This window comes from Passer domesticus, chromosome 6, assembly GCF_036417665.1.
Source record: "Passer domesticus isolate bPasDom1 chromosome 6, bPasDom1.hap1, whole genome shotgun sequence".
In the NCBI taxonomy this organism is placed as follows: Eukaryota; Metazoa; Chordata; class Aves; order Passeriformes; family Passeridae; genus Passer; species Passer domesticus.
Window position 1 is genome coordinate 46427427 of NC_087479.1, and position 14636 is coordinate 46442062.

At 42.3% G+C, this 14636-nt stretch overlaps 1 protein-coding gene across 12 annotated transcripts in view; it reads left to right on the forward strand.

Moving 5' to 3' along the window:
- The window catches only part of BRSK2 (BR serine/threonine kinase 2), a 304717-nt gene that overhangs the window by 193278 nt on the left and 96803 nt on the right, over window positions 1-14636 (forward strand). For all 12 annotated transcript variants that reach the window (XM_064425190.1, XM_064425188.1, XM_064425191.1 and 9 more), the window contains exon 3: window positions 6309-6394. In XM_064425190.1, the coding sequence (XP_064281260.1) occupies window positions 6309-6394 (86 nt within the window). The remainder of the gene's footprint in view (window positions 1-6308; window positions 6395-14636) is intronic.

Below are 14636 nucleotides of genomic sequence, written 5' to 3' on the forward strand. Positions count from 1 at the left end.
ACAGACTTGTGTGTCAGTCACTCGTTAGCTGTGTACCACTGGGCAGCAGATAATCTCAAGTGCTGAATGAATAAATCCACTCCTTGTCAGCTCCCATCAGTGTCTCTTGCATGAAGCCCTGATGCTCCTTAAAGCAGCATACGCTGCAGATAAGTCAAAGTGCCAGATTTACTTGGGAGCTGATGGCAGAGCCCTGAGGAGCACAGCAGGTGTTAACTACAGAGTTAAACCGTGACGTTCCTGGGTAGGATTTTCCATGGCTGGATAACCTGTAGGATCTGTCCCTTCAAGACCTTGGAATCTATGTGTCAGGCCAGGCCATGGATCTCTTGTGGAGGTGCACTGGCAACAGCAGAAAGGATTTCCAAGAAAATTAATGCAGCATCCGTCCAGGCAACTTCATACTCCCAGACTTTATGCTAAAGTTTGAAATTCATTGGAGCTTTAAGAGTTGCAGTTTTGAAGGGACTATGGAAAAAGACAAGCAGAAGCTGACATTTTTGGTATAATACTAGTTTGTGGAAAGTAAATTTCCCTCCTAAAGCTTCATGGTATAGAAGTCTGCACATGCAAATTTTAAAATCAAATATGCATCTCACTTGCTTCTCACACATACCTATTTTCATTTTCATTTATGAGGAAATAGCTTTGAGAAGCGCACATGCAAACAAGAATTGTTGTGGAATAAGCCCATAACAGAGCCCTCAGTAAAATGAGGAATTGCTCAGCTTTCCAGTAATTTTGCCTGTTTGTTGTATTTTGTAGAGCATTGTCTAGCTGTCTGATTCTATGGAGATCTAAGTCTAGTTTTCTCCCTCATTTATCTACTTTTTGTAAAATCTTCTTGTAATTACTAGTACTTAACAGAAAACCTGAATTCATGTTAAAACATTTAATTAGTCGAAATTGTGTAATAGAAGATTTCTTCCAGATACCACTTAATGATCATTAGAAGGTCTGATTCAAATCCCACTTAAGTCAATTGATGTCTTTTGTTGACTTCAATACATTTTGAATCTGGCTCAATATATTCAGAAATGTGAGGTTAATGGCTATGATAGCAACAAGAAATACTCCCCACAGATCCACAACTTTCATGGTCCTCCATTTGCATTCATAATAGACTACTGAATAAGTTTTGGATAAAGGTAATGAAAGGCCATTTTAAGCAAAAAATCTGCTAAATTCAGAGCTGCAGAGGAAGATAGTTTAATCACTTAAACCCTGATATTTTTTCCACTTCAACTCTATTTAGGCTCCCATAGAAATTGTGGATGAAACTGATATAATGCATTAGATGTTTTGGTATTGCTTAGATCTGGTAATGGCTTCATCTGTTTGGAGGAATGCTGTCCCATCGCAGCAGTGATGACCCTACAGGGCATAATGGGCCTGCAGTTGCTTCTTGTATAAAGCCATTTATGCTTTAATGATGCTCTCTTCCGATTTCAGGAGTAGCCTATTTCTGTCATTATGGGCAAAAGTGAACAGGTGACCTAGACAGTCTTCACCAAAGCCAGCCATTTTCACCATTTTTAACTTTCAGTCCCACATAACATGAAAGCATAAGTACCAAATTTATAAAACCCCAGGTATTTCTGCTCTGACAGGAACACAGACTTTCAGAGAACCTAATATTAGTTTCTTCCTATGAGATGCCTTTGGTTTTGCCACTTCAACTCGGTGAAATACCAGAGTGATTTACTCTGCTTTCTGTGCCCTCATCATGGAAATGCAAATTGCTGCACAGCAGGCCAGACATTAGAGAAAGTAGGTGCTCTGGTACAAGGCTTCCAACCTGAGTTCTAGCCTGAGGAGAAGGATAAGCAGCCTGATCTCTGCATCCTTTGAAGTTCATTGTGAGTGTAGAGAATTCTGAATTCAGAAAAGGTCGTGTCCTGGATGAGTTTCTCGTAATTGAGGGACAGCCATGAGTTCTGAAAACTATTTCATTAGTTACCTCAATGTAGGGTCAGCATTAGAGAGAGCTTGATTTTCACAAGAAAACCTACCACACCTTCCCTCCCTGCACCATTTTCTCTGTGAGCAGGGAAAACAGCATAATATGTTTGCATCCTGCAGGGCTTTGCTGCCTTTCACCATTTCAGCACCTCTGGAATTCATTCTCAAGCCAGTGTTTTGAGCTATATGGGAGCTACTGATGCTAGTGGAGAAAGAGAAGGCTTTCTGGTGTGCTGCTGGTGAGCTTCAAAGCTTCCAAGAAATCTGCTGTCCCCCAGCTTTTTGCATGTAGGTGTACTTTGAGAAACTGCTAGCAATGGTTATTGCAAAGTGTTTGCACAGGTTTGGTAGATAAAATACAGCCTGGTAATATGAGACAGCTGTGAGCTGCATTTTTCAAGGAGCAGATGGGTCATGAGTGACCCAATAGTTACTGAGCTAATGAATGCAAGAGAAGAGGAAACTTTCCGTCTACACTGAGACAGACTATCAGGCTCCCTTGACCTGCCCTCCTTGCCTTCCAAGTGAATTTACACCCTGTGTGCCTGATTCAAAAGGCAAGACAGCAGAGCACTTATTGCCAGTGCAAATTTGCTGATAAGATGGGCTTAAACCAGGGAGATGTGATTTCTTCTGGGGGAGAATGACAGTGAAGTAGAGATGGAGGAGAGGGATGCAAACTATTGCATGATTCCTCTATGGTCACATTGCCCCCGTCTTGCACTTTGTCATTAGCTGAATCACTGGAGCATCCTGTCAAATCAACCTCCTGCACAGATTTTAGAACCTCTGATTGGCACCTGCATGGCACCTGCACAGCTACACGTTACCAGTGCGTCTCCTTTTGCCCTGCACAGCCTTTCACAGCTGTTTCTCCCAGTTTCAAGGCACAGTCAGTAGCCCACCATGGCATGAGGCAACCCTGGCTTTAGTTGAGATTCTGTAATGTGACCCAGCATTCATGTAACAGAAAAGCTTTGCTTTATTCTTTTCTCTTTTAACCATTAGGCAAATGTTTCTCCATGTTTCCTGTTTATCACAGGCTCTGAGCCTCCCTAGACAGGCTATTCTGAGCTTGCCCTGCTTTCTGATAATTGCATGTGCATTAAAGCAAACACCCCTGCAGGGTTTCTCCTCTCCCCTGTCCTTGCCAGCTCGGAGCTGGACAGCATTCCGTGGCTTACAAACACAGGGCTGCGCAAAAAAAGGCATGCCAGGGGCTGGCAAAGCTCTGGGGAAGAGGGCAAAGCAGCATGCTATTTCAGGCCTCTCTTATTTTGCCAATGAGTTCAGATACCTCTCCTTTCCTAGTGACATGATGGCTCCTAGGTCCTCCTGAGCCGTGCATCAGTGACATCGCTATTGAGATCTAGAGTCTGTGTCCAGCCTGTATCAATTACTGCCTTCTTTGTAGGCATATAAAAAATTAACAGGATCCAGGGGAGTCACCCATCAGTACTGATTGCAGCAGTAATTCTGAGAAGGTGGTCTGTTGCATATTTCTCTGAACTCTTGCTTTAAAAGAAGAGGCAGGACACTGCTGTAAGATTTTCTGAGGATGAGCTTTATCAGACTGCTGTGCAGAGAACTGGGAATCTCTAGATCCTAAAGTAATACAACCATTAGTGTCTTGTGCCTTGACGTGGAGCAGAGTCCTGGGCTGCGAGAAGTACAGTAATGACACTTTTCCTTCATAAAACATCTCGCTTGAGACAAGTAGATCAGTTTTGTCCTTGGTTTACAGATAGAAGAGGTAGCAGACTGTGGAAAGCTGACTGGTGCAGACAACACACCACCAAGCTGAACACACTGCAGTCAAATGCTGCCAGGCACATCAAGACAGATGCTCTCTACATACCTGGCTTGAAATTGAGACCTCCAAAATTGTATTCCCCCTTAGGATTTAGTTCCCACGAATTTAAAAATATACACAGAACCTTTTACACCTATGGTGAAAGAAAAGCAACTTGGGTTGATTCTTTTCACTTGGTTCCTAGAGTAAATCTGCAAGTCATAAGTAGATATTGCCTTTCTATTCTGATTGTCTGTTACCAAACATAGGCCACACAATGCTGTAGCTGAATTCCCTCCTGCCAAGTGGTACCTACAAGTCACTGTCTCTTCTCATGCTTTAGGACAGTAACCAAGCTGGACCCTGACTGGATGCTGCCATCCATCACTCACTTGATCTGAACTTACATTGCCACTGAACCAACTGAGAGGTTTCTCTGCAGTGAAACACCAATGCAGTTACACAGCCCATCTGCAGGGAGTTTTATTTTTCATAGGAATACTGGGGTTGGATTGTCCTTGTCATAGCTAGTGCACTGGTCACACTTCCCCATCCAAAAGGAGCTTCATTGGAGTTGCAGTTTCTGAGCAGCTGCAGTATATGTTGCTGATGGTGAATCTCAGTACTACTGGGAGAGTGTCGTGAGAGTGGGTGCTTCCTCTGTTTTGTTTTTCCTCATTTTTGAAGCAAATCCAACTTTTATCAATTATAGGATTGAACAAGCCCTCTGCAAGTATCAGTGCATATCTTGTAAGACAGAAGAGTAACGGGTCTTTTTGAAGAGGAGGCAAAAATGGAATAAACTAGCTACCCCCTGGGTCTGGGGTGAAGTAGCTGAACCATTGAAATCCACCCAGCTTTTGTCTCCTGTTTGTATAAGTGGCTTTCATCAGAGTGCTGGTCATGAGTAAGTTAACACCCACAGACCTGTCACCATCAAGCACTGTGTATCACTGAATTCCTGGCAGTTCTGGCACTGCTGAACTGTGTACATACATGTTTAACTGCATTCCCCACTTCTCTGAAGGAGCTATTTTCAGAGATCCCAAGTGTGGAAGTGGAATCTCTCAGATGACTTTTGACTCTGCAAAGAGAGGAATAAGTGTCTTTGAAAGACTGAGATTGGCACATGTACAAATATACTTTCTTCCATCCTGGTATGTGAGGAAGGCTAAGGATGATGGAGTGCAAAAGTTGCTTTTGCTGTTTTTATGTGATGCTGCAGAGGAAGAGATCTGGGGTGATAACCAATGTGCTGGGAAATCCTCCTCTGCAAGGTGCTGCAAACTACCACTTTCTAATTTCCTGCAGAGGATCTTACTGGCATTCAGGTAAAGTTGTCTGTGTTCAGGCTTAGCAGAGGATGTTCTCTCAGGAAGTTAAAGGACATCAAGAACTAAAGGTGTACTGGGGCAAGTTCCTAATTACTCATCTGATCTCTGCAGGGGAGACATTAAGGGATGGTTTTGTAGTTTGTTCATGGTTTGTTTGTCAGTATAGCAGCTCTGGGACAATCAGTTATTTAAAGCCTGGAAAAAATCCTACCTGGTTGTCCTTGTTTGCTTCTTTAGGACTTTTTCCTGCCTTTGTGGATTCTTTGAAATTTGGCATGCCCGACTGTGCAATGCTTTCGCTGCATCTTGTTGCAGAGTTTATTTCACATACCCAGAGTCTCCACATTGCTAACTCCTTTCAACTTAGCCTAGGTCAAATCAGAGCAGTTACAGTGTGGTTTTGAGCAGCAGAGCAATTCTGCTAACAGCTGAGGAACTGCACTGACTCCAACTCTAATGAATACCCTTAGTGGTCCTGATAGGAATTTTGGGTGAGAACAGGGCTTGCACTAATTACAGGGACTTAGTCACAACTTGTTAACTCAGCACTGAAAACATGCTCTTGGAAGTAGCCACACTTGGGCAGCCTGGGAATTGAGGGAAAGCTCAGTCTTGTGCTTAAGGCTCTGAACACTGCATCTCCAGTAATCCAGTTTAATTTCTTGTGCTGCCTTGTACTTCTTATGTCACTTCTTATATTTCTTTGCCTTTCTGCACCTCAGTTCTGGAGCTGTAAAATCACACTGCTGTATGTCTTCTCCCCCACATGCATGGCAAGTTCTTCAGGATGGGGATTTTCTAATATTAATTGAGTATGCAGTTTGTAGAGCAGACACACCTGTGGCTGTGGGAGGTTAGGAGACAGTGACATCTTAGAGTTGCTACTTTGAGAATATGTCACTGGCTTTGGATTGTGAGGCAGAAGCATCCTTGAATGCTCATGTAACTCCCACAGCTAATTTTCTTTGGTAGATTTGGGACTTTTCTTTCAACCTTGAAATTTTGCTGGTATTTGGTTCTGCAGGGCAGGGAGTGCTGAGGCTGAATAAATTGAATTTTTCTTGAATTATGTAAGTGCTAAATAAGATACATTGTTACAATTTTCCATATCCTCTGCATATGAGGAGGAGTAGAAAATGGATAAAGGGGAAGAAAATGTGTGACAATACCTAATGTATTCTAAGACCAAGTTTCTAATCTTCTCTTTTTGTTTCTTCCAGGTGGAGCGGGAAATAGCCATCCTGAAGTTGATAGAACATCCCCATGTTTTAAAGCTTCATGATGTTTACGAAAATAAAAAATATTTGTAGGTATTACTGGCATTTGCCAGAAGAAGGGGAAGGGAAGGGGGAAGAAGGGAGGGAGGGAGATCAGGGGTTTGGAACTTGGTAACGTTTCTGAAAGAATGGAACTGGTATGTTTTCACCCTCTGCTGGTGTATGGTATTTGGCTTTTTTCATGTTCTTTTCTGCACTTCCATAGAATCACAGAATCATTAAGGAAATGTTATCATATTCACCACTAAATCATGCCCCCAAGTGCCACATACACATGTTTTTGAATCACTTCCAGGAATGATGATTCCACTACTTCCCTAGACAGCCTGAGCACCCTTTCAGTAAAGAAATTGTTCCTAATATCCAATTCAAACGTTTCCTGGTGTGATTTAAGGTCATTTCCTCTCATCCTGTCACTTTTTAACTGGGACAGGGGACTGACCCCCACCTGGCTTCAGCCTCCATTCAGCAAGTTGTGGAGAGTGGTGAGATCCCCCCTGAGTCTGCTCTTCTCCAGGCCAAACATACCAACTCCTCCAGCCCCTCCTCACAGGACTTGTGCCCTAGACCCTTCATTGTCCTTCCTTGGACATTCTCCAGCACCTCAATATCTTTTCTGGAGTGAGCCTTTTACTTTACTGTTTCTTTTCTTACTTAAAATAGAGGAAAGAGGACATGGCAGTGTTTTCTCTAAAACAGCAAGAGAGAAGGAATGTTTGTACCTGTAAGATCTGGAACCATTTTGACTCAAAGCTGTAACAGAGTAAGAGTGGGTAATTTGGATAATCTCCTTTGTCTAACAGTTTTCATTGAAACCCTCAACTCTCACTAAAGGTGTTTTAAATTTGTCCCATCAGCAACAGATTTTGGTTTTAAGGGCCAATGATGGTTCTGCAGGGACAGTTATGTAGCAAAGCTTTTTTTGGTAAGGTTTTTTTTTTTTCTCCAGATCATTACCAGTGCCAGACAGGGATGTTGTCCACAGACAATCACTTTAGATTGATTTAGGGCACTAAATACATTGTATCTGTTGTCAGACAAACAGGCCACATTAATCATGGCACAACAGGACAAAAAAACAATGTTCTCCAAATAGAAACGGGTGACCGTAGGAACTCAGTAGGGAACTCAGCTATTTCCAGCTTTTTAACAGATTATTACAGGTAGAAGAGAGTGGTTAAAAATATTAAACAGTTTTTAAAAGCCAACATCCACTGGTGACCTCTTTTTAGTGTCTCAACACAAGAAAGGAATGACTGTTTATCCAAAGAAAGCATGTTAAATGGAGGTAAAGTCCCTCATGGACTATTCATCCAGTCTTGATACTGTAGCAATGAATTCGTACTCTGAGAAGCGAGGCATCTCTGCCTAAGGGTCAGCTTAGTAGAGCAGGCAGTAATTTCCTTTGGCTTCCCCCTCCTCCTCTGGGGCAGAGCCTGCCATCCGTGGTGGAGCGCAGTTGCCAGAAAGAGCTCGTGCAGGCACTGGGTGGAGGCTGGCTCAGGTGTTTTCAGAGCTGCATGCTGAATGCTCTGTCCTCGGTGGCACAAATGGTCATGGCTCCATGAAGCCCTGTTTGCCACAGAGGAGACAGAGGCCCAGATCTGCTCTGTGTGCAGACAGGCAGCAAAGGGAATCAGGCTTTACAGGAATAGGTTCTCCTTTAATCCCGAAAAGAGAGGCAGAGGATATTTTTTCTGTATTCAGGTGAAAGGGGGCATGAGACCCCTTTTTTGATTAAAAGAGAGGGAATGATCTTCTTTGTGATGTTGGTTTCTGTGTTGTGTAACCCTGGGTATACACACACAAGTACACACTCCTGCACAAATAGAGGAAACAGCTGATGGTGGCAGTGGTGACAATGTATGAATACATGCAGAAGAAAGGCCATGAGGGGATGGACAGTAGAGGTGCTGAAGCTTTCTTCTTGCTCTGAATGCCTGTGAAGCCGGAAGCTCAGCTTTCCTTCTTTACCCCATAAGATCTGGGTGCTGTTTCGCTCCTTGTGAAAAATATCTGGTGCTCAGAGGAGTGGGAATGGTGTTACTTTATTATTAAAAGAAAATGCTGCATTTATTGGCAGGAAAACGTCTTCATGATGAAAATCACCTTGAAAAGGAAAGCATCCCATATCTTTAAGCTATGTCTGGATATCCTGGCTTCTACAAAACATTGAGCTCCAAAGCGTGCTTTGCCAGTGGCCATTTAGCCTTTAACAATCACTAAGTCTGCTTTGTGCTGTAGCTCCTCTGCCTGTAAGATTAAGCTGTCTGCATCCCTCTGCAAAGGCACCAAATCCCTCTGCTGAAAGACACTGACTCTGAAAGAACAAATGACTGTTAATTAAGTTTCATTTTTTATTAGTCGCTATTTTAAAGAAAGGGCACAATGCAGAGCTTCTGCCAAGCCTCCATGTTCAAAATTAGAAACAGCTGTGGCCTTTGATAAATCTGAGAGGTGGAAGAGAGAGCCTGTGGAGGGGTGAGGTGTTACAAGTGCGTGGGGGCTGAGAAGTGTCTGTGCATGTACCTTCCCATATAATAAGACACCGTGACCTCTGGTTCTCACCAGCATCAGGAAAGGGATTGCTTTCTGGTTGTGGCAGCACCTTTCCATCATGCATGCCATGCCAGCAGTAGCAGTAGTGGCACGGATTCAGAGAAGCTCATGAATTATGGGTGATATTTCAGAAGCCAGAGTCTAATCACAATGCAGCACTGGGGAGCATTTCCTCGATAACTGTTAATTTCACAAATCATGTTTGACTTTTAGTTTGTGATTTAATTTGTGACAAGGGGCTTTGGTTGAGTAGATTCCTAATGCAACCATGAATCAAATCCTTCTTCCACAGTTTATTTAACACTGAGAATGATTTCTTAAAAATAATAATAAAAATCTGTTAGCATATGTGTGTTAGCCAAGCACTCTTTTTCTGTTTATTTTAGTAGGGTTCTTTTTTCCAAGATAGTTGGACAGGTAGATATAGCTATGAAATCTATTATTCCACCTCTTTATCCATCATTTTAAGTTGTCTTATTTAGTAAGACTGTGGACTACACATCTTGGTGTGGTGGGGAAACAGAGGGCACTGTGGCTCTCTGTAAGTGACATACAGCCTCAGATATATATTGTGTTGGCTAAACAAGCAATATTACTGACAGCTGAATTATTTCATATTTGTTGTATGATCACACTGATGGCCTCCAAGCAAGATTGGGAGTCCACAGTAATAGATAATTTAGAAATAGCTACAGACAATCAATGCCTTCATCTCTCCCATCATATAATGTCAATAGACAAAACAGCCAGGATGGGGATTCGTCCTCCTTTTTCTAAAGATCAAAATGAATCAAAGTGGGCTGGTATAGGGAATGATCAGTGGGCTACCAAAACTTGTGTGTGCACCAGTCAGTTTGACTAAGGAAGTGCAGACAGTCACGAATTTTAGGGAAATACAAATCATAGAATCATCACAGAATAGATTGGGTTGGAAGGGACCTTAAACATCATCCAGGTCCATCCCTCCCCTATTATGGGCAGGGAATCCTTTGATTAGACAAGGCTGCTCAGAGCCTCACCCAAGATGTTGAACACTTCCAGGATGGGGCATGTACTAAGAGAAGGAGCAAGATAGTAACAGATAACAACAAAATTTTGGTGTGTTCTGTAAGGCATACTGGAGGGACACACTCCTTTGGTGATTTCTGCATTGCAGATGAACTATGTGAACTTGGGGGATGATCCTCTCTTCTCTGTGCCCTGTATAGAAAAGGTCTTTCCTGAGCTGCCTCTACACGGAGTTTTATTTATTGTGTTTTATGCAGTACATTCTTTGGCTCATGGAAAAGCAGTTGTCCCCTATTGGAGGAGCTGTTAGCATGGCAAGCTAAGGGCCACTAGACAGTCCACAGGAGATGGAACTTTCTCTCCAGATGGGATCGAGTTAACTGATACAGTTCTGTTGCAGAACTCCCAACAGGGGCGGCATTATCCATTTTGATCTCATTTGATTAACTATTTGATTTCAGCTGTCAGGGGCTTGGTGGGGAGTGGAAATAAAATAGAAAAAAAAATACATACTACAACCACTCTATGCACTTTTCTTTCAGATGGTAATACTGGTATTTTTTTATTCCCTTTCTATTGATGGCTGTGTATATATTTCTGTAAATGTCTATGTCAAGATGCATACAGATATTTGTGTATATATGTGTGGATTTATGTTGAATGATTTTCAAATCTTCACATTTAAGATTTCAAATTTCAAAAATTTTGGCAGCATTTATTTTATGTCTCTGTCATCCAGTTTGGTCAGCATTTTAAGCAAGAATCTGTTTTGAGTGGAGGAGTGGACACCAGACAATTGTTCTCTGAAGTGTGCTGTGCATTTCTCAGCATCTTTTTCAAATATAAGTGCCTTTCTCATCTTTCATCAGTACAATGCTATCACTGGGCAAGTGCCCAAATCTCATTTCAATGTAAACAACACACCACCTCCTGATTTCAGAGATGAAGGTGCATCACAATGAGCCAGATAAGAAAATTAAAATGTCCTCCTAGCTGTGCACAACTCGCGTTTCTGGCTCATACAAAATCAGGTGGCAGCAGGAGTCAAGGACTTACAGCTCTGGTGGTGTCTGCAGAGGCCTTTGTGCTGCCTGTCCTCTCCTGTAGGGTTTTCCTGTAATTCTGTTTCTTTTTGTTGAAAACTAATTGTGAGGTGCCAGAAGACGCAGAAAAGATTAAAAAAAGGTTCTCTGTGTTCTTGTTAGTGGTAGGCCAAGACTTTGCCATTCAATCCATCTGCAGGGAAACCTGTCTAAAGTAGAGGGAGAGTTCAGAAAGTCAGAGTGACTCTAAAGGCTCAACACTGAAAATTAATTTTGTGGTAGGTGTGCACTTTGGGAGTGAGGCTGTGGGGTGTCAGGTGCTGTGATACAGGGAAAGAAAATAAAACAGGATTGGAAGGCAGAATAGCATTCTACCTGAGTCTTGATTGGTACTAAGGAAAATATTTGTAACCAGCTACTTTGACCCCTCTTCTTCTGCTGTTGACTTGTTTTAGGGCTGTCTGGAATGACAAGCATGTGCAGCCAGAAGAAAGCCAGTCAGTGGTAGGAGTGGAGGGTGTCACTACTCACAAGAGGGACACCAGCCTGCACAAAGCAGGGCCTGCAGAGCTGCTGGTGGCAATTAATGCTGCACCCTATGCAACAAAGTCTTAATAAGCTCTGCCCAAAAGCCTGACTGCGTCCTCTGCTCACTGCCTGACATGTGTGCTTGGATACCATCCAGCCATGATGCTGGGCTTGGGGAAAAGCGGGCCCATAGTGGAGCAGTTCTGTGACATGAATAATTCTGTGAGATGTTGCTTCAGAGCCACAGTACATTCTCATGCCTGACTTCTCTTTTAGACTTTGGTAGGCAGTGTTGTGTGTGTCTGGGCTCTGGTTGTTACAGGAAAGGCCACTTAGCTCTGAAGAAGAAAGCCCTGAAGTATAGAGTCACTAACAGAATTGCAGCAGTGACCTGATGGGTGTTGTCTCAGCTCTGCCCATCCTGTGCTGAGGATCCCTCTGGCTAAATGCCTTCCATATCATGTGCCCATATAGGATGGATGCTGCAGTGCCTTGGCATCCAAGACTACACACCATGAGGGTACTGCTCAAAACACCTTTCATCCCAAATTAATCAAAGGTACAGAGCACAACAGCATAATCTCTTACTACCTCTTTTCCCCAAAAGCCCCAACCTGTTCATGCCCAAATGTAACCAGCAATCAAATGCAATATCCATTCAAACATGCAAACTCGAGTTAAAATTGTCTTTTAGAAAACAGAAATCTAACACATGCACATTTTCTTGCAGGCAAGGGGGGAAGAAAAAATACAGAGCTCCTGGCCCAGTGCCAAATAAGGGTTTAAAAATTCATGCCCGCCATAAGAATTTATGTAACTTCTGAATAATTTATAGGTTATGCCAATAACAAGGGGCTTCATATCTGATAGAGATTATTTAATCAATAGAAAACAGTGCAGAGAAAAAGCTGTCAAAGAATTACAGAGCATGTCAGCCTGGGCAACTTTTAACCTCTTCCCTGCCACATATATATTCAACCATATATACATAGGGAAGGACGTTTTGCAAGTAGGGTGGTAGCCTGGAAGGAGAATCACCATTTCTTTTTTTCTTCTAAAGGCTTTTCTTTATTGGTCTGTTGTTCCCTAAGACAGGTCTCTTTGAAATGTAGTGAGATTTCTAGCTCTCAAATTAATTGGTTACAAGGAGTAGTAGTTTCTTGTGAATCATCTGCCAGGACTACTGTGAGATGGCCCATGGTTCATCAAGGTTGTGGCAGTGTCAACCCTACCATTTGTGGTGCAGCCATTTCAGCCTGTGTTTAATTCTGGGGCAAAAGTTAAGAGAGTTTTACAGCTGTTGGCACAGTAAACATCAGGACAGAAGGGAACTAAAGACTTCTCTGTCTTTATGATGGAGTTTCCCACCTGATGTTTTATGTCTTTGAGTGTATCTCTTTCTATATCACTGCAGCTGGGTTTTGCATCTTGCTGAAGTGCATGGCTGAAGCTATGCATCTTAAAAACTAACAAGTGCCACACGGATATCTAGTCAAATTCTAGCCTAGTAAAAGCTCTAGGGCAATGCCCAGTGATGTGTGATGGTACCCAGTGGAACATTCAGGCTTACATAGAAGAGCAACTTGAAAACCTACTTGTTTAGGTTAAGCAAAGTTGTGCTTTATATGTGTAAATGTCATATCACTTAATAAAAATAAATTATCAACTGCTTCCCCAGCAGACAGCTAATTGCAAGCACTGATGGACAAACCTTCTATTGCCTGATGTGTGAATTGACTTCCATCCTAGAGCATTAGAGAGTGTATCTTGGTAATCCTAATTTTTTTGCATTTATAATACTTACCTGAAATACTTTGTGTTTCAGCATGAGCTTTCATCTAGAGATCTCTCCATTTAACTCTTTTATAACAATAAATACATAATTGGTGTAGCTGTTAGTATCTTGTAAATTGTCCTGAGAAAACAAGAGCTGCATGCCCACTAATGGGCTGCTGCAGGCAATCCCATCTGGCAAGAATTTTAGCATTTCACACCATTTTTGCTACTGGCTAAAAGACAGCTTTTCGTTCTTTACAGATCATAACTGATGTGTTTGTTTGCATTTGGGGTTTTTTCTTGTTATTTTGCCAGAAGTATCTGGTAGTGCATGGTTCTGGTGTTCTCTGTGCCAGTTAGTCTTTCTTTAACAGCATTTTTCCTGGCATTGCTCAGAGCCAGCCTGTTTCTTTAGTTACAGTTCTGATTTGGAGGTAGCATGTAACTGCCTTGCCTCAGTGAGGGCTCTCTGAGTTATTCCTCAAAGCTCCCCAGGGCATGGGCAAAGGCACCTCTTAAGAAGCTGTGGCATAGTCCACCAGATGGAAACGAGAAGTGTCATGAGAAGTGTCTTTTTTTTTACTGTTTTAAGTGATAGGAGCATAGTGCAACAGTAATCTATCTTATCATGGAGAAGTCCTTGCTGTGCTGGCACTGGACAAGAATGGGACAATACCAGTTTACAATCCCACACACAAAGCAACTGTTGGGAATGGAAAGTCCAATCTGCTGTCAAGCATCTCAGCAAAAATCAGCCTTCAGATAGGAGCTGATGAAAAATGATTATGTACTATTTTGGTTCCTGAAAGAATAAATAAAATGAACTAAAAAGAAAGAAAGAAAAAAACCTTAGAATTAAGCTTGCATTTCTGATGATACGTAATGGGTCATTTGAGGTTAGGAACTCAGAATCTTTTATTGAGAAGGTGGAGATGATGGGATGCAGATGGAAGAACAGCAAAGGGAATAGATAGAATGCTGCTGGATGCAATCTCTCTGCTCCTCTCCAATCAACACAATTATTCTCGTATTTATCTTTCTTTTCAAGAAAAAAGTCATGTCTCCTTCAAGCACTGAAACTCAATCAGAGAATCTTAGTTTCATGTCTTGGCTTGTACCAGGGACATAAGAAAATAATGCAAGATGTGGACCTTGGTGTGTATGAAAGTGAGCTGCAGCCTGTGAGAACATCTGCAATCTCCTAGAGAATATATCCAGTGAGGAAAAAGTAATTGAGATTTTTTTTTTTAACATACACTTGCCTTCATATTGAGTTGCAGAGGCCTGCTGTTTTCTGGCTTTTTCAGTGTCCTAGCAGGCAAAGGGGAAATTGGTGGTGGGGACAGCAAGGAGTAGA